The sequence below is a fragment of the Gnatocerus cornutus genome, chromosome 7, assembly GCF_029298725.1.
Source record: "Gnatocerus cornutus isolate USDA-ARS CGAHR chromosome 7, icGnaCorn1.1, whole genome shotgun sequence".
Taxonomy (NCBI): Eukaryota; Metazoa; Arthropoda; class Insecta; order Coleoptera; family Tenebrionidae; genus Gnatocerus; species Gnatocerus cornutus.
Window position 1 is genome coordinate 10,540,473 of NC_142239.1, and position 18,249 is coordinate 10,558,721.

At 35.7% G+C, this 18,249-nt stretch overlaps 1 protein-coding gene across 4 annotated transcripts in view; it reads right to left on the bottom strand.

Annotated features, from left to right (window-relative positions):
* Positions 1–154: 154 nt before the first annotated feature.
* RapGAP1 (Rap GTPase activating protein 1) overlaps positions 155–18,249 on the bottom strand; it is a 119,504-nt gene continuing 101,409 nt past the window's right edge. For all 4 annotated transcript variants that reach the window (XM_088040631.1, XM_088040632.1, XM_088040633.1 and 1 more), the window contains 5 exons: positions 14,908–15,270; positions 9,574–10,274; positions 1,661–2,096; positions 1,263–1,613; positions 155–1,210 (listed from right to left, as the gene is read on the bottom strand). In XM_088040631.1, coding sequence (XP_087896757.1) covers positions 1,070–1,210; positions 1,263–1,613; positions 1,661–2,096; positions 9,574–10,274; positions 14,908–15,270 — 1,992 coding nt within the window. In that variant the 3' untranslated portion in view covers positions 155–1,069. The remainder of the gene's footprint in view (positions 1,211–1,262; positions 1,614–1,660; positions 2,097–9,573; positions 10,275–14,907; positions 15,271–18,249) is intronic.

Below are 18,249 nucleotides of genomic sequence, written 5' to 3' on the forward strand. Positions count from 1 at the left end.
GTGTGTATTATTGATTGCATAACTTCAATATAAATTAAATTTAAGAATCCGGAAAATCCGGGAACCGGATTCTACTCAAAACACACACGAAACAAACGATGGCGCAAACCGCATCTTTCTATCTGTCGTGGTTCCAGATGCAAAAAATCTGTAATTAGTCTTATTTATGAATTTATTTGCAGCAAAAACGTCATTACGACAAATCAAGGTACATAAGAGAGTTACGTAACCTATATACAAAGAACACTTATAAAGTATTAATTAATAGGTACTTAAAAAAAGCTTGAAAATAAAGAATTATTGTAATAATAATTTGTAACATATTACACGTAAATGTTGCAAAAACGGTCTTGCACAGATATTTTATCACTTCAGATCGTCCTAAGAAGGCCATAGAGATGTCTGGTCATGTTAGATTACCAAACAAGTTACATCAATTACATTTTGTAAGATGAAAAATATTTTTCTATATACAATATTAACTTAAAATTAAAAGGGTACTAGACTTTAGTAATACATATTGCAGTTGTACAAACTTAAAAAAACCGAACAGAGTAATATATAGAATCTACAATATTAACAATGTCCTTGACGAACTCTGTTTTTTACTAACTAATAAATACTTTGTTATGTACACTTAGTAAATAATTTAATTTCTGAAACAGAATTTTTGGGGAATGTTAACTTTGGTATCATTTTGTTGGTAAAGTTGTATTATAACTATACATGAAAATATTAATAAATATCTAAAAAACTAAACAATAAATTCTTAGAAAGAAAAGCCGACCACCCTTGATGAGTACTTTCGTTGTTCATTGGAGTATTATTGCAACTAAAACTCAAAAAGGGCCAAACAAAAAGGGAATTCCAGATATCACAAGGCAGTGAAGAAATACGTATTTTGTGATGATGCAAATCCATGCTATGTGTAATGTGCAAACATCTAATTGACACCGTTTACATATCAATTATGTAATTCCAACAGAAGTAATCGATTATTTTAAATATTAAAATAATAATTACTGAAAGCAACAGTAATACAACAAAACTAAAATAAAAAAAACAACAATTAAACCGGAGATCGATCGCCATTCGGACTGTAATCCTTCAACAACTCCCTCAACCTGATTATTTCCTTCTTCGCCGCATCCAAGTCACCTTGCAGATTCAACTCCTTTTCCCTCAACCTCTTGATGTCTCTCTGACAACTCTGGAAACAAACCCATCAACATTTCTTCCACTTCTCCCCAAAGGTAACTTACCACATTCTGTCTCAACAAGTCCAATTTATCACACTTCAATTTCGCCACTTCTTGTGCTAGCATCTCGCTGCTGGGGCCCGTCGTGCTCGTCGGCCGGTCCTGACAAACACTGCAGGCTTTAGCGGCGGTTTCAGCGCTCGACATGCTCTCCAGCCCCGTGTCGCTGTCGATATAACCACCAGCGAGGTGCTCCTCCAGGTCTTCGCTAGTCAAAGACGAGTCATCGCTGGCCTCCGACAGCGCCGGGTGGGCATGAGCGTGAGCAGTCAAGTCCGGAGACGACGCCGTGGAGGAATTCGCGCTCTTCTTCCCATTGGACACGATGGAGCTCTTCGACAGCGAGCGGCCACTCTGCAACAAAACGTGAACAAAACTCGAAAAATTAAGATAAATCGTACCGAAGGAGTGGACTCGGAGATCGTCGGCTGGCTGGACTTCTTCGACAGGCGATCATGTCCATTCCCACTAGCCAAGTTGTTGTCGACGCTCTGGCTGGACTTGACTCGCGCGCTCCACGCCTTCTTCACCGTGTCGATGAACCGCGATCCGGGCCCGGAGTCGCTCTTCGGCGTTCCGGGGACGATAGTCGCACTGCCCCCCAAAAAGTCGTTGGTTTTCTCTTTCAAGTCGTCGGTGAGCGTCTGGAGGAGCGACGTCCGCGTCCGTAGTTCCAACTTGGCGAACTTCTCGGCTTTGTAACACGCGTTCTCTGCATTGATCAGTTTCGTTAGGAGGAACTCTTTGAATTCGGCGCCGTGACGGAAGACGGCGGGCGTCGGGAGCGTCGGGCCGAAGAACGGGACGTCGTCGCGTGCCGTCACGCTCACGTTGTACCTGCAAAAAGTAAAGCCAGATGTTTAACATTTATTCATTGAAATAAAACGATCAATGTGAAAACCAGAGAGAAATTTAGGGGTAAATGGAAATTGAATTTTAAATAAAACTAACAAAAGTAGAATTTGAAGCTCAATTAACTGCAGATATTGAAACGCCTCGCCGCTTATTGACTTTTATTAAAACAAACTTCCAGTGTTCAATTATATAAAATTTTTGTTTATCGTTGCATAAACCTCGGAAATGTCAATGCCACGGCTCCACAGCGCTTAAAAAATTCCTTGTAGGAGGCGCAACAATACAATGAAGGCACCCACAACCTTTTGTGTAACTTAAAACGAATATTACGTGTCTTCCATCACCAATAAAACGGTTAACTTTTTATTGAACGGCAAAAAAATCACAGTGTTGTCGACCCAATTTCGTCTTGTCAATAATAACGGAAAAATAACTTAATTAGACCGGATTTTATCCGTAAATTAACAAGCATGAACTTGCTAAATCGCCGCTGCACCGGATTTTTAATACTCTGCATGCCGTTAATGCGTTAAAAACGCTCATTTTTCGCACGTTAGTGCGATGGAGTTTTATTTAATTCCGTCATCAATCAATGTTGTGGTCATTAGTGGTAACGTAGCACGCAGAGGCGCCAACCTTTGGAAATTAACGAGAAAGAAGTGGAGGTGAGTTTACGGGGATGGACAAGAAGAGTTTGTTTTTTTTAATAAAAAACAACGACGGGGAAGTTTGGAGTTTATGAAGACGCTGAGACGGAAGTAATTTCGGGAAAAGTTTGGAACTAAGTGTATAAATTTGCGGTGTCTTTTCCAGGGACGGAGAACGGGGGTTTTATGGAATCTTAAAAAAAATTAAAGTTTCTAGAAGGAAAACAATCGAATAGTTCATTATGATATAACAACTAAAAAATTAAACGATTAATTAGAACGATTAATTATCCACTCAAAAGTAGCAAAACTACCAAAATTACAGAGCAGGATGCAAAATGTTAAAAAGAATTGCCATATTCTCTCAATAAAAATTTCTAAAATTCGTCCCTGTTGCTCTAAAACCTTGAGATTTAAAACAGAGAACTAACCACTCATAAGTAACAATTTCCCTGAATTTCATTACGTTGGCTTTAAAACTACCAAAATGACAGAGCCGAATGCAAAATATTTCAAATTTTTGGACCATTCTCAAAATAAAAATTTCTAAAATTCGCCCTGTCGTTCTAAAAATATGATATTTAGAACAGTAAATAATGCACTCAATAGTAGCAAGTTTCCTAAATTTTATTTCGTTGGCATTAAAACTACCAAGAATACAAGGCTGAATGCAAAATTTTGGAAATTTTTAGTCCATTCTCTAAATAAAAATTTCTAAAATTCATCCCTGTCGCTCTAAAATCTTGAGATTTAGAACAGAGAATTATCCACTCATAAGTAACAATTTCCCCAAATATCATTACGTTGGCATTAAAACTACCAAAATTACGGAGCGGAATGAAAAACATTGAAAATTTTTGGCCCAGTCTCAAAATGAAAATTTCTAAAATTCGTCCCTGTCGCTCTAAAACTATGCAATTTAGAACAAGGAATTATGCACTCAAAAATAGTAAGCTCCCCAAATTTCATTACGTTCGTATTGACACTATAAAAATTACAGAGCCGAATGCAAAATTTGGAAATTTCTGGCCCATTTTCTAAATAAAAATTTCTAAAATTAGTTTCTGTCCTAAAATTTTGAGATTTAGAACAAGGAATTATCCGCTCAAAAGTAGCAAGTTTCCCCAAATTTCATTACGTTCGTATTGACAATACCAAAATTACAGGGTCGAATGCAAAATATTGGAAATTTTTAGTTCATTCTCTAAATGAAAATTTCTAAAATTCGTCCCTGTCGCTCTAAAATCTTAAGATTTAATTAACAATTAAAAAAAAAATCCAAATTTCATTTCGTTGACATTAAAACTATCAAAATTACAGAACCGAATGTAAAATATTGAAAATTTCTGGCCCATTCTCTAAATGAAAATTTCTAAAATTCGTCCCTGTCTTTCAAAAAATTTGAGATTTAGAACAGTGAATTAGCTACTCAAAAGTAGCAAGTTCCCTAAGTTTCATTATGTTGGCATTAAAATTACCAAAATTTCAGAGCCGAATGCAATATATTACAAATTTTTGGCACATTTTCTAAATAAAAATTTCTAAAATTCGTCCCTGTCGCTCTAAAATTATGAGATTTAGAACAGTAAATTATGCACTCAAAAGTAGCAAGTTCCCCAAATTTCATTACGTTGCCAGTAAAACTATTAAAATTACAGGGCCGAATGCAAAATATTTGAAATTTTTGGTCTATTCTTTAAATGAAAAATTCTAAATTCTCGCCTACTGTCACAGTTGAGAAGTTTTCTTTTCGCTAACATTAATAACTGGAATGGATTTTAGTTCCTTTTTAGCTCTCAAGCTAAAAGTGCCATTTTTAGTTGCAAAATGACAACTTTTAATCGTACAAAAAAAAGATCATTGGATGAAAAAATAGTCGTAACTGCGACTTGGAATTTTTCCGAGAGATTCGCTCATACATTTCCTTATTTGTTTTCACTGTTACGCAACCAAGTTCTGCAGAAAACGAGAAATACTGTTAAATTAATTTCAACGCGTCCAGAATCAAACCAATTTTTCTCATCGTGTAAAAGAAAGTGTGTCATATGAGCCGCATGTTTTCCATTAAACTTTTTCTACGACCCCAGTTTTGAATAATTATTCTTTTCTTCACTCGCCAGCTGCTAACTCTTATTAATTATTATTATTTGTAAACAGAATTATTATTACATCTTACAGTTAATAATGGTAATTTAGACACTCAAAATTGCAGTTTATTTTGTATTTTGACCTTCATGGCAACGGAAGATTTTCCCATTTTCCTCCACAAACCCGTTTCCCTCGTTTTTCTAATTTACTTCCTTCGACTTCGACCATAATCAAGGAAATAATTTAGGCTCGGCATTTCTATTTTTCCGCCGCCATCAATTTTTGTTTGAAATATTTATCAGTCAATGCCACAATCAGGTTTAATTTAATTAGAATGCTCATTTTCCCCGATTTGATTCGAAACCTTGACATTAATTGACAACTCGATTGTAATGTCATACAGGTGATATTAAACATTTCACACAGAATTACCACCGCAAATGTTGAAGTTCATTGCTCGCAAGTTTTCAGAAAGTCTTCGTAAAATAATAATTCAACAATTTCACCCTCTGGTCAACTAACGAATTTTCCGGGGGTTGAATGACTCACGGCAGGTGGTGGTGGCCGATGACTAACGCCCAGGTTAGTCATAAACGAGAAATCTCACAAGATTTCTTCGTGACCTCCAAGTCATTTAGATTTTTTTTAATTGGTATCTTACAATCACGTAATGTAGTATGAAGATGTGGGAAAACTAACCATTAAGTTATCACTGTTGGAACAAAGACATAATTCTTATCGTGGTAACGGGAAATTTGCGTCAAGAAAACTTCCTGTCGGTACCAAAATTACGTTTCATAGCAAAATAACAATTTCCGCACAATTTAGTTTTTGTAGGTGGATCGTTAAGGTCGGTGAACCATTGCCCATTTTTGGTAAGAAACTATCGAGAATTTCTGATTTCATGCAGTAAAAGTTTAATTGAACTAGTTACTCCAAAGTAACGTCAGCATTTAATTAATTTGCAACGTGGTTTGTAATGCGTTAGCGCAATAAATTACTGTTGTGACCCATTATTCGAATTAACGTGTTAACAACATTAGTTTTCATTTCAAGTCTCGAAACAAGTTTATTAGGATCGTTAGCGCAATGATACTCGTTCGGTTATCATTAACTAAGTTTCCAGATCGTTAAGGACGAAAACTTTTCAGATTTGCGCGGCGTTTTACGTCGCAAAATAAAAATCCAGATTCTCAAACGTGCCGCAAATATCGAAATATTGAGCCAGTTTTAATGACCTGAACTAAAACTCCGGGAAAATCCCAACCCGGAAGTCCAAAATTTTGCATCCTCAAGGTTTGTTTAACCAATTGGTGTCATCGCGTATTTTAGGTTGTGTAAAGTGTGCAAATTCGAAGGTGCAATAAGACGATAAATGAAAATATGCAAATGGAGGCCCCACTCGTCGAATTTTAGTTTCCGGAAATAGCGCGGTATTTCAACATGTCGCTCTAAAATTATGAGATTTAAAACAGAGAATCAGAAAAGTAGCAAGTTCTCCAAATTTCATTACGTTCGCATTGAAACTACCAAAATTACAGGGCCGAATGCAAAATGTCTGAAATTTTTGGTCCATTCTCTAAATAAAAATTTTTAAAATTCGTCCCTGTCGCTGTAAAATCATGACATTTTGAACACTAAATTATGCACTCAAAAGTGGCAAGATCCCTAAATTTCATTACGGTGGCTTTAAAACTACCAAAATTACAGGATCGAATGTAAAATATTGGAAATTTTTGGCTCCTTCTCTAAATACATAATAAAAATTTCTAAAATTCATCCCTGTTGCTCTAAAATCTTGAGATTTAGAACAGAAAATTAACCACTCATAAGTTACAATTTACCCAAATTTTATTACGTTGGCATTAAAACTACCAAAATTACAGAGCGGAATGTAAAATATTGAAAAGTTTTGACTCATTCTTTAACTGAAAAATTTCTAAAATTCGTCCCTGTTGTTCTAAAATTATGAAATTTAGAACGGTGATTTATGCAATCAAAGAAGCAAGTTTCCTCAATTTCATTACGTTGGCATTAAAACCACCAAAATTACAGGGCCAAATGCAAAATTTTGGACATTTTTGGTACAGTCTCTAAATAAAAATTTCTAAAATTTGTCCCTGTCGTTCTAAAAACATGAGATTTTGAACACTGAATTAAGCACTCAAAAGTGGCAAAATCCCTAAATTTCATTATACGTTGGTTTTAAAACTACCAAATTTACAGAGTCGAATGTAAAATATTGGAAATTTTTGGTCCATTCTCTAAATAGAAATTTCTAAAATTCGTCCCTGTCGTTCTAAAATTATGAGATTTAGAACAGAGAATTAACCACTCATAAGAATCAATTTCCTCAATTTCATTACGTTGGCATTAAAGCTACCAAAATTACAGAGCGGAATGTAAAATATCAAAAATTTTTGACCCATTCTTTAACTGAAAAATTGCTAAAATTCGTCGCTCTAAAATTTCATAATTATGCACTCAAAAAAAGCAAGTTCCCTAAATTTCATTACGTTGGCATTAAAACCACTAAAATTACAGGGCCGAATTCAAATTTGGTCCAATACAATTACGAATTTTGGACATTTTTGGTCCAATCTCTAAATAAAAATTTCTAAAATTCGTTCTTGTCGCTCTAAAATTATGAGATTCAGAACAGTGAAATATGCGCTCAAAAGTAGCAAGTGCTCTAAATTTCATTATGTTGGTACAAAAACTACCAAAATTACAGAGCCGGATGCAAAATTTTAGACATTTTTAGTCCATTCTCTAAAAGAAAATTTCTAAAATTTGTCCCTGTCATTCTAAAATTATGAGATTTAGAATAGTAAAAGTATAGAGTCAATTATGCACTCAGAAGTAACAATTTCCCCAAGTTTCATTACGTTGGCATTAAAACTACCAAAATAACAGAGCCGAATGAAATTTTTGGCCCATTCTCTAAACAAAAATTTCTAAAATTTGTCCCTGTCGTTCAAAAATTATGAAATTTAGAACAGTGAATTATGGACTCAAAAGCAGCAACATACCTAAATTTCATGACTTGGCATTAAAACTACTAAAATTACAGAGCCTAAAGCGAAATATTTAAAATTTTTGGCCCATTCTTAAAATGAAAATTTCTAAAATTCGTTCCTGTCGTTCCAAAAATATGAAATTTAGAACAGTCAATCATGCACTCAAAAGTAGCAAGTCCCCTAAATTTCATTACGTTGGCATTAAAACTACCAAGATTACAGAGCCAAATGCAAAATTTTGGACGTTTTTAGTCCATTCTCTAAAAGAAAATTTCTAAAATTCGTCCCTGTCGTTCTAAAATTATGAGATTTAGAACAGTAAAAGTATAGAGTCAATTATGCACTCAGAAGTAACAATTTCCCCAAGTTTCATTACGTTGGCATTAAAACTACCAAAATAACAGAGCCGAATGAAATTTTTGGCCCATTCTCTAAACAAAAATTTCTAAAATTCGTCCCTGTCGTTCAAAAATTATGAAATTTAGAACAGTGAATTATAGACTCAAAAGCAGCAACATACCTAAATTTCATTACGTTGCCATTAAAACTACTAAAATTACAGAGCCTAAAGCGAAATATTTAAAATTTTTGGCCCATTCTCAAAATAAAAATTTCTAAAATTAGTTCCTGTCGCTCTAAAAATATGAAATTTAGAACAGTCAATCATGCACTCAAAAGTAGCAAGTCCCCTAAATTTCATTACGTTGGCATTAAAACTACCAAGATTACAGAGCCAAATGCAAAATTTTGGACGTTTTTAGTCCATTCTCTAAAAGAAAATTTCTAAAATTCGTCCCTGTCGTTCTAAAATTATGAGATTTAGAACAGTAAAAGTATAGAGTCAATTATGCACTCAGAAGTAACAATTTCCCCAAGTTTCATTACGTTGGCATTAAAACTACCAAAATAACAGAGCCGAATGAAATTTTTGGCCCATTCTCTAAACAAAAATTTCTAAAATTCGTCCCTGTCGTTCAAAAATTATGAAATTTAGAACAGTGAATTATAGACTCAAAAGCAGCAACATACCTAAATTTCATTACGTTGCCATTAAAACTACTAAAATTACAGAGCCTAAAGCGAAATATTTAAAATTTTTGGCCCATTCTCAAAATAAAAATTTCTAAAATTAGTTCCTGTCGCTCTAAAAATATGAAATTTAGAACAGTCAATCATGCACTCAAAAGTAGCAAGTTCCCTAAATTTCATTACGTTGGCATTAAAACTACCAAGATTACAAAGCCGAATGCAAAATTTTAGACATTTTTAGTCCATTCTCTAAAAGAAAATGGCTAAAATTCGTCCCTGTCGTTCTATCTATTATGAGATTTAGAACAATAAAAGTATAGAGTCAATTATGCACTCAGAAGTAACAATTTCTCCAAGTTTCATTACGTTGGCATTAAAATTATCAAAATAACAGAGCCGAATGCAAAACATTGGAAATTTTTGACCCATTCTCTCAATAAAATTTTTTCAAATTCGTCCCAGCAAATTTAAAGGTGCAATAAGACTGTAAATAAAAATATGCAAATGAGTCGAATTTTAGTTTCCGGAAGTAACGCCGGAAAACGGTATTTCAACACGGGAAGGGAAACATGGATAACGGGGGCGGAAACGACCGATTTTAATCTAGTACACCTGTAGAAATTAAAATCCGGTAAACACAACCGTGGAAAAAAACGCCAAAATGTTTCTTCTTACCTCGTGTTGGGCGTGTTAGGGTCCACCACCTGCACCACGATAAAGGCGTGCAAGAAATGCGAAGCTATCATATCCGGCGAGAAGGGAGTGTTCTCCTCTTGAAAGACAATAGCCACGATGTCATTCCCTATGTGCCTCTTCCTCTGCAACTGTTGAGGGTCGCTCTCCGTGTACGGCAACAGCGTGGAAACATGAAACATAATCTCCCTGTCTTTGAACACCTCGTAAACCGCCTCATCCCCTGTGTGTCCATTCCGAATATCCAATCCTCCTCGGTACCCTTTATGGTCCTTCAACTGGATCCTCTGTCCTAACAACGCCAGAAAGTCATCGAAAGCGGCACTCGACGCGTCGTTACAAAACAACTCCTCTTCGGTCGTCTGACCGAACTTTTGGTACAACACGCCGAACTTGAAGTTAGTAACAAGGACATGTTCGTCGTAGTTGGCGATCAGTTGAGAAGCTTTCGGGTGTAGAACCGGGACGAAGTTGTCGATGTTGAGTTGTTCGTTGAGGAGTTTCGCCATGCGAGCGGGGTTTGGAGTGTCGCCGAGACAGGAAGAAGGGACGATTTCGTGCATGGTCCCTGTGCGCATCCTGAGGAGGATTCTTGTGTGTTCCTGGTTGGCCACATTCTCGGTTTTGATCGAGAGGAGGACGGGACCCAAGGTCTCGTCGATGCCGATGAGGGACGTGTGCTCCTGAAACGAGAAACCCCCTTAAAAATTTTCTCTAAATTTACGCTTTCAACACATAATTTAGTAATTTCGTACACTTCTTGGGTGAGACCAAAAGATGACAATTTCAAAGCCATAGTCCTAAAACTAGTCAAATTACAACCTTTTTAAAACATTCCGGAAAAACAAAAGTTTTCGTCGGTGATAAAAATTCAAAATTTTCTAAAAACTGCCCTATAGAATGTAAGATTCTGGAATTTTGTACAGTTACTAGATACAATCTAAAGAACAATCTGTGCAAATGTCAAAGTTAGAGTCCCAAAATTAACCAAATTTTGAATTTTTAAAGACATGTCGATGAAACGAAAAATGTTCAAAAATCAATGTTTTCCAAAAATTGTTCTATCTATGATACAACTTCGGAATTTCGTACACTTTTTAGATGAAACCAAAAGATAAATTTCTGAAAATTTCAGTCATAGTCTTAAAAGTAATCAAATTATAACTATTTCAGGATATGACGACAAAGAAGAAATTTTTCGTTGGTGCTAAAAACTCAAAATTTTCTAAAAATTTACTTTTTAGAGACGTAATTTAGGAATTTCATGTAGTTATTAAATAAAACCCAAAAAAGACTCTCCGAGAACATAAAAGTTGTGGTTCCAAACATGGCCAAATTATACTAATTTAAGAACAAGATGCAAAATTTTCGTTGCTTCCCAAAATTCAAAATTTTCTAAAAACTGTCCCATTAAATGAAAAATTTTGGAATTTCGTACGGTTATTAGACACAATCTAAAAAACAGTCTGTGCAAATGTCAAAGCTATAGTCCTAAAATTAACCAAATTACGAATTTTTAAAGAATGAAAAATTACTGACAAGTTCAAAATTCAATCGTTTCCAAAAATTTTTTGGTCGACGTTACAATTTTTCCATTTCGTACACTTCTTAGATGAGACTAAAAGACAAATTTCTGAAAGTTTCAAAGTCATAATCCTAAAACTAGTCAAATTATAGCATTTTTAGAACATGCCGACAAACACAAAATTTTTCGTTAATGCTAAAAATTCAAAATTTTCTAAAAATTTACTTTTTTGAGACGTAATTTACGAATTTCGTGTAATTGTTAAATAAAACCCAAAGAAGAATCTCCGAGAACATAAAAGTAGTGGTTCCAAACGTAGTCAAATTTACAATTTTTCTTGCTACTTAAAATTCAAAATTTGCTAAAAAATGCCCTATTGAATATAAAATTTTGAAATTTCGTACAGTTATTAGACACAATCTAAAGAACAATCTGTGCAAATGTCAAAGTTATAGTCTTAAAATTAACCAAATAACAAATTTTTAAAGACATGTCGAAGAAACGAAAATTTTCTGTCGCTGTTCAAAATTCAAAATTTTCTAAAAATTGTTCTGTCTATGATACAACTTCGTACACTTCTTAGACGAAACTAGAAGACAAATTTCTGTAAATCAAAGTTAGAGTCCATCAAAATTGCCTTCATGACAATGCAGGTACCGCCTCTTTCGTGGGTGTCAACAGGGCACGGCGCCTTTTTTTCTATTATTATTTCTTCAATGAGACTTTCACGCCCACGCCCCGTTCTTATTTCAAACACGTTATTACCGTCGACTATTGTTGTTAGAATTACGATGAACAATGAAGGAGGCCGCAGCGCCATGTTGCAAACACGAGCCGGAATTATGCGACACCAAAATTCTAATTAAGTAACGGCGCCAAAGGTGTGAAAGTGATTCGTTTCGACTTTTCGCCACTTCCCAACACCGTTTGGTAAAAGCTTGTCCGAATTGAGTTAATACAGACGATATGAACACATTTTCGTTCGAAACTTTTCGCTCCGGGTATTGTGTTTTGCTCGAAATTGGATTTATCATGACGAGAAGTTAGATCCGGTTGATTTGTTTACAACATTTACGCAGGATGTCCCGGAAAATTTGATCCACTGAGCGATTAGAATTGCCTTCTGGAGCGTGGAGAAAAGCGTGATTTGTTTTTTCTCAAAAAGCCTTTGACTGCTGTGGTACAGTTTGAGAAACGCTTCTATGAATTATTCCGATCGATGCAACGAAACAGATTGATGGCTGCCACAACAGACCTCCGACATCCCCGGAAAATCAAAGATCCTCCGGTAATTGTGTGTGCGACGAATTCTTTGTTGAACTGAACCGAGGATAAAGCGAATTGATTCGGCGATTATCATGTCCGTAATCATAAAACCGACGAGCAAAACAGACGAGTTTTTCGTCTGCAGATTCAGCAGTTTCGGCGTGATCGAATCGTTATCGTCTCCGTGGTTGAGTTGTGATACGATCGCTTCCGTTTCCGGTGTGTATGCAAGTTTTGCCCTTAATGAGCAGCTGGTGGAGGTGACTTCAGCTGTCTGTTGTTACCTAACGAAATTATCGCGCAGGAAGAGAAAGGTGTGCCGAAAAATTCGAGACAATGAAGAAACATCGTAATTATTTTATAACTTATCGTTTTACGCTTCATTATCATATTTGCCATACTTTTCGCTGTGTGCCGAAGATTAGAAAGTGGTCTGACGCAATGATAGCGCGGTAGCGGGTTCCGGTGAATAAAACGAGCGATCTTAGTCATGACGAAAATTGGTAAAATACTGAAATATTTGTCGATTGAGTCACAAACTCCCTGCGGAGAATACACAAAGCCCGAACTATTTGTGTTTGTGTTGCCATGGATTTAGGGAAATAGAATTTTAATGAATACACATGCTAGCATCGTTTTACATTGATTTTTTATTAATGTTGGAAACGACATAATCGTTCGCCAAAACAACACGACTTTCATTTCCTTGAAGGCTCCTGCTGGGTTTCCAGTCGTTTGAATTCTAATTCTAAATTACGGATAATCGAATTTGGAAATGTTAGATCGTGAGTTACGATTGACCATCAAAGAGGAATGCGCGTTGTAAATGTTTTTAACAGTTATTGTTTACGTATTCATTCATGCTCTGGTATTTTAAGCTCGGCAAATACGATAAAGTTTCAACGATTCCACTCGCATTTTTGAAACAGTGACTTTCTATTTGCCGTGCGATTGGAAAAAAATCGTGATAAGGTTCATCATAAACAAAGTTGTTAAATTTAATCAGATAATAAGACTTAAAGAAGACTCTCTGAGAACAAAAGTTGCCAAATTATACAAATTTAAGAACAAGGTGGGAAAATTCTCGTTGCTTCCCAAAAATAAAAAAATCTCTAAAAACTGCCCAATTGAATGTAAAATTTTGAAATTGAGTGCAGTTATTAGACACAATCGAAAGATCAATCGGTGCGAATTTCAATGTTATAGTCCTAAAATTAACCAAATTATGAATTTTTTAAGACATGTCGACAAAACGAAAAATGTTCTAAATTCAATGTTTTCCAAAATCATAGTCCTAAAACTACTGAATTCAGCTATATAAGGACAAACCGCCAAAGAAGAAATTTTTTGTTAGTGCTAAAAATTCAAAATTTTCTAAAAACTGCCCTATTGAATGTAAAATTTCGTAATTTCGTACAGTTATTAGAGACAGCATAAACAGATTTCCATGCTGATTGCCGGAGTCTAACCTTCGAACCAAAAATGGAAAACAGTGAAAGAGAAAGACCTTTAAATAGTTACTTGTCCGCCGTGTATACAACCAAGAAATTCCACATAAACGTGTAGTTAAATAGCCATAAATTGTAAAACCATCATGCACCGGATCGAATATCGAGCCCTTTCATGGAACATTTAGCCAGAACGGCGACTACTCATGTAAATGCCGTTACCGGAATAATCCGGCCACAACAGCACCGACCATAAAATTCGTCGAATTAAAAAATCTTGCGTCACATTGAGGCCATGTCGCACGTTTCAATCTGCAGACAATCACTCGCTCTACTTACTCAAGATCGTTTAAAGATCGACGAAATTGGACAAAACCGCGCTAGACATTATCAGATTTCCGATAAATTATTCAAAGGCTTGGTTGATTCTTCAGATAGAGCACGTAGGAGGATGCAAGGAGATGTAGGTGTCCATCGGGCGCCAGTACCATGCATTGACCGAAACATTCCCATTTCTCTCTTGTATGGTAATATTGGCAACCGACCGAAACGCAATTAATTTGAAAATTTGTACGTAATTAAGGTCTGGTCGTGTGAAACTTCACATTCTCACAATGAACAATGCGGCGTTGTTCTTCTTTTGACACTTTTCATCATTAACGACCGGACGTGGATGGAGAGGAAAAAAGTTCGAGTTTTTCTTTGATTCCGACGAATCATATTTCTTAATTTCCCCCAATTTAAAGGCAGTGAAAGACACCCGTAGGACAGTCCATTAGCCGTCCCAAATTACAGGTACCACGGGTACCATAACAGCCGCAAATTAATCCCCATCCAGTGTAAACAAATCCGACTTTTCCAAGCCGCTGCTTTATATTTCACCCCTTGATTCCGACTTTCTTTATTTGCGCTCCCAACGCCCCACTTAAAATTCACCCGCCGTTTCTTTATCTAAAGGCAACCACCTTATAAGCTTACCCTCTCACTATATTATTTCAAACAGCCCCTTGGAAATAAATTCGCCCCCAAAGATACATAAACAAAACGCAGTTTCTTTTTCTTTGCATGAAAACTCACCCTTCCGACGAAGAACCGCCGATAGCACTTCCCCGTGTCGTCGGTCTCGATTTTCGCCCTCCACGTCTGATGGGAGAGGATCGGCGTCCCTCTATGGTCAAAGGAAACGTCATGATCGCTCCCGTCGACCCAGTAGCCTTTTTCCGGAACGGCGATCATGGGGTAGGGCGCCGGTCCGGAGAGGGTTTCCAGCAGAAGACGACGAGACTGCGTCGCCTGTTGCGGTGATGCCGGAGGGGTGTTTTGTTGGGTGGGGGTGCAAGCACCCATCGGGGAAATTTTCACATTGTTGTTGGTGGAGAGGCGGCATTCGTCGCGGGGATCGGATCCAGGGACGCTATGCTGTCTCTGCGCCAGGGGTGGCTGCAAAAACAAGAAGTGTTAACACAAACAATACTACTGTATGCAGCGATTCAATAACAACACAACTATTAATTTAGCCACTTAATTCAATAATGATTTATTTTACGAGAGGCGCAGTTCAAAATGGATGTGCACCCACTGAAGAATTAATCATAATTTTAGAACCGCGATAAATTGTGATGTAGTGCATTCCTCTTCAGACAGATAAAAAAACGTTCAAGTGATGAAACATCAAGATCGTATTTTGTTACTATAAAAACGAGTCTTGTAAACAAACTGAATAAAAATCCACACTTGACTAGAGCGTGTTACTGTATACTCTTGACGAAATCCTTTCGAATTGACAGGCGTAATGTGATTCACTGTTTAGAAAATAAAATGAAAAATCTAAAAAATCTGTTTCTGGTTCTAAAATTTTAAAATTTGGCAGACTTAATGAGCGTCTCGTAAGTAGTAACGCCTCTAAATTTGATTCCAAAATTCATAAAATTGGCGAAAACACGATTTTTAATTTAGAATACATACCTATTAAAAATTTTTAGTTCCTAACATATTTTTTTTTTTTAAATCTGTTTCTGGTCCTAAAATTTTGAAATTTGGCAGATTTAACAAGCGTGTCATAAGTAGTAATGACTGCAAATTTGATCCTAAAATTCCTAAAATTAGCGAAAAAACGGTTTTTAATTTAGAATATTAAAAAAATTTAGTTCGTCTTAAAATAAAAAATTTCTAAAAAATCTGTTTCTGGTCCTAAAATTTTGAAATTTAGCAGAGTTAGTAAGCGTGTCATAAGTAGTAATACCTGCAAATTAAATCCTAAAATTCCAAAAATTGTCGAAAATACGATTTTTAATCTAGAATATTGAAATTTTTAGTTCGTCTTAAAATAAATAATTCTAAAAAGTCTGTCTTTGGTTCTAAAATTTTGGAATTTGGCAGATTTAATAAGCGTGTCATAAGTAGTAATGCCTTCGAATTTGATTCCAAAATCATTGCAATTGGCGAAAATACGATTTTTAATCTAAAATATTAAAAAAATTTAGTTCGTCTTAAAATAAAAAATTCTAAAAAATCTGTTTCTGATTCTAAAATTTTGAAATTTGGCAGATTTAACAAGCGTGTCATAAGTGATAACGCCTGCAAATTCGATCCTAAAATTCCTAAAATTAGCCAAAATACGAATTTTAATTTCGATAATTACCCACTTATATTCACAATTCGCTATGTTGTTGATTCGAAGATTCAAAGAAATGGTTTTCTATGTGATGTGAGATCTCTAAAAATAAATAAAAACGACAGAGATTCGAGGGTAAAATTATAGAAAACAAAGCGACAGAGATTTTATTTATATTCGAAGTTTTTGTTCAAATAATTAAATACAATTAACACCCTGAAATGTTGGCTTTTTATACAGTTTATTTATTCACCCACCAGTTGATAAATCACCTTTTATTTTAAATAAATTTGAATATAATGCTGTGGAGCTCAAGCGCTTTGTTTGTACTTTTCAGCACTCTTGTCTTTGGTTGAGTGTCAAGAGTACAGTTGACAGAAAAAAACACGAATATTCCATTTTTATTCCGCAGAGTTGTATTAGCTAATGATGAAGCGAAAGATACACAAAAGTCAATGAATTAACAAAGGCGAAAATGAGGGAGAATATTAATTAAGCAAACTCCCCAGCGAGCCCGGCTTCAAAATAGTAGACTTAACCTTCCCAATCATAATTACCAACATTTCAAAACAAATAAACCTATTTTTAGCGTCTGAAAATGCCAACTTACGACACTGGCAATAACCTTTGGAAACCCACACTAAATCCCTTATTATTACCATTATCACAGTTAGACCTTGACCGATCGAATCAAGGATCGTCGATAAGAGAGCAGTAGTTCTCATCCATCGATCCCCATGACCCCATGGTCTACATAGAAATCCACGACAGATGCACCCATCGATAATAATAGCAATAAAGTCATAATGAGCGTCTTTATAGTAAGATGGCCGAATGACTTACTTCTCTGATCAATATTCATACGACATAACTGTGAAACCTACTTCCCAGTTTCTAATTTCAACGAAACAGAGGAGGCTGTTGCGAGAGATGCTCCATTGTTTGGCAAGTGGGACGAAAACTTTCTACGGTTTGGCGTGGATTTAATTTCGAGGGGATTTTACAAATTGTGGAAGGCGCAGAGGTCGGAGAGAATAACGCACGAAATATTGATCTAGGTTCAGTTTGCAGATGGTGAAACTATGATTATGAATAATTCGATTTGCACCTGGCGGAATTATTTTTACTTCGATTAATCACCGGAGAATTTTAACATTTTAACGTGACGATAACGAACGAGTTTCGCATTTTTCTACTGTTAAATTCCATAAAAGTCAAAAAATCTGGAACGAAATCTAGCAGCGACTATGATTTATGACTGTCCAGGCATTCTTGGGAAATCCACCGATTTACGCGTCTCATTGATTTTTCCGCATTTTTCTCCACTTCTTTTCAATATTCACGCGTTCGTCCAAAGTAGAACATTCCACACGTTATCCTACTTATTGATTAGCCATTTCCATGAAATTTATGATCACAATACCGTCTAAATTCTTCGCAAGTTTTAACAATGCGAACATGGAAAATTATGGCGGAGCGAGCTCGATGGCGCGTTCATTTTTTATTCCTTCTGCTATCAAGAACTTGGAGCGAAACTGTCTTATAAGTCATTTAACATTTCCGAGTGTTTATACCTTATTAAGCATGACCTTTTTCCGCGTCAAAAATAGGCGTGGATCTTGTAAACACTTTCGAAACAAAATTTTAACTTGTGAGTTTATTGCGAGAAACACTCTGAAGTTTTGAGTTGTTTTCGAATCTGGAAACCGAAGACGTCGTAAAATGTATTCAGAGAATTTAGTGGTAGAGTGGCCTATTTTCGTTTTGGGGGCAGGTAGTCGGTTATTATTAATTCTGTAACATTA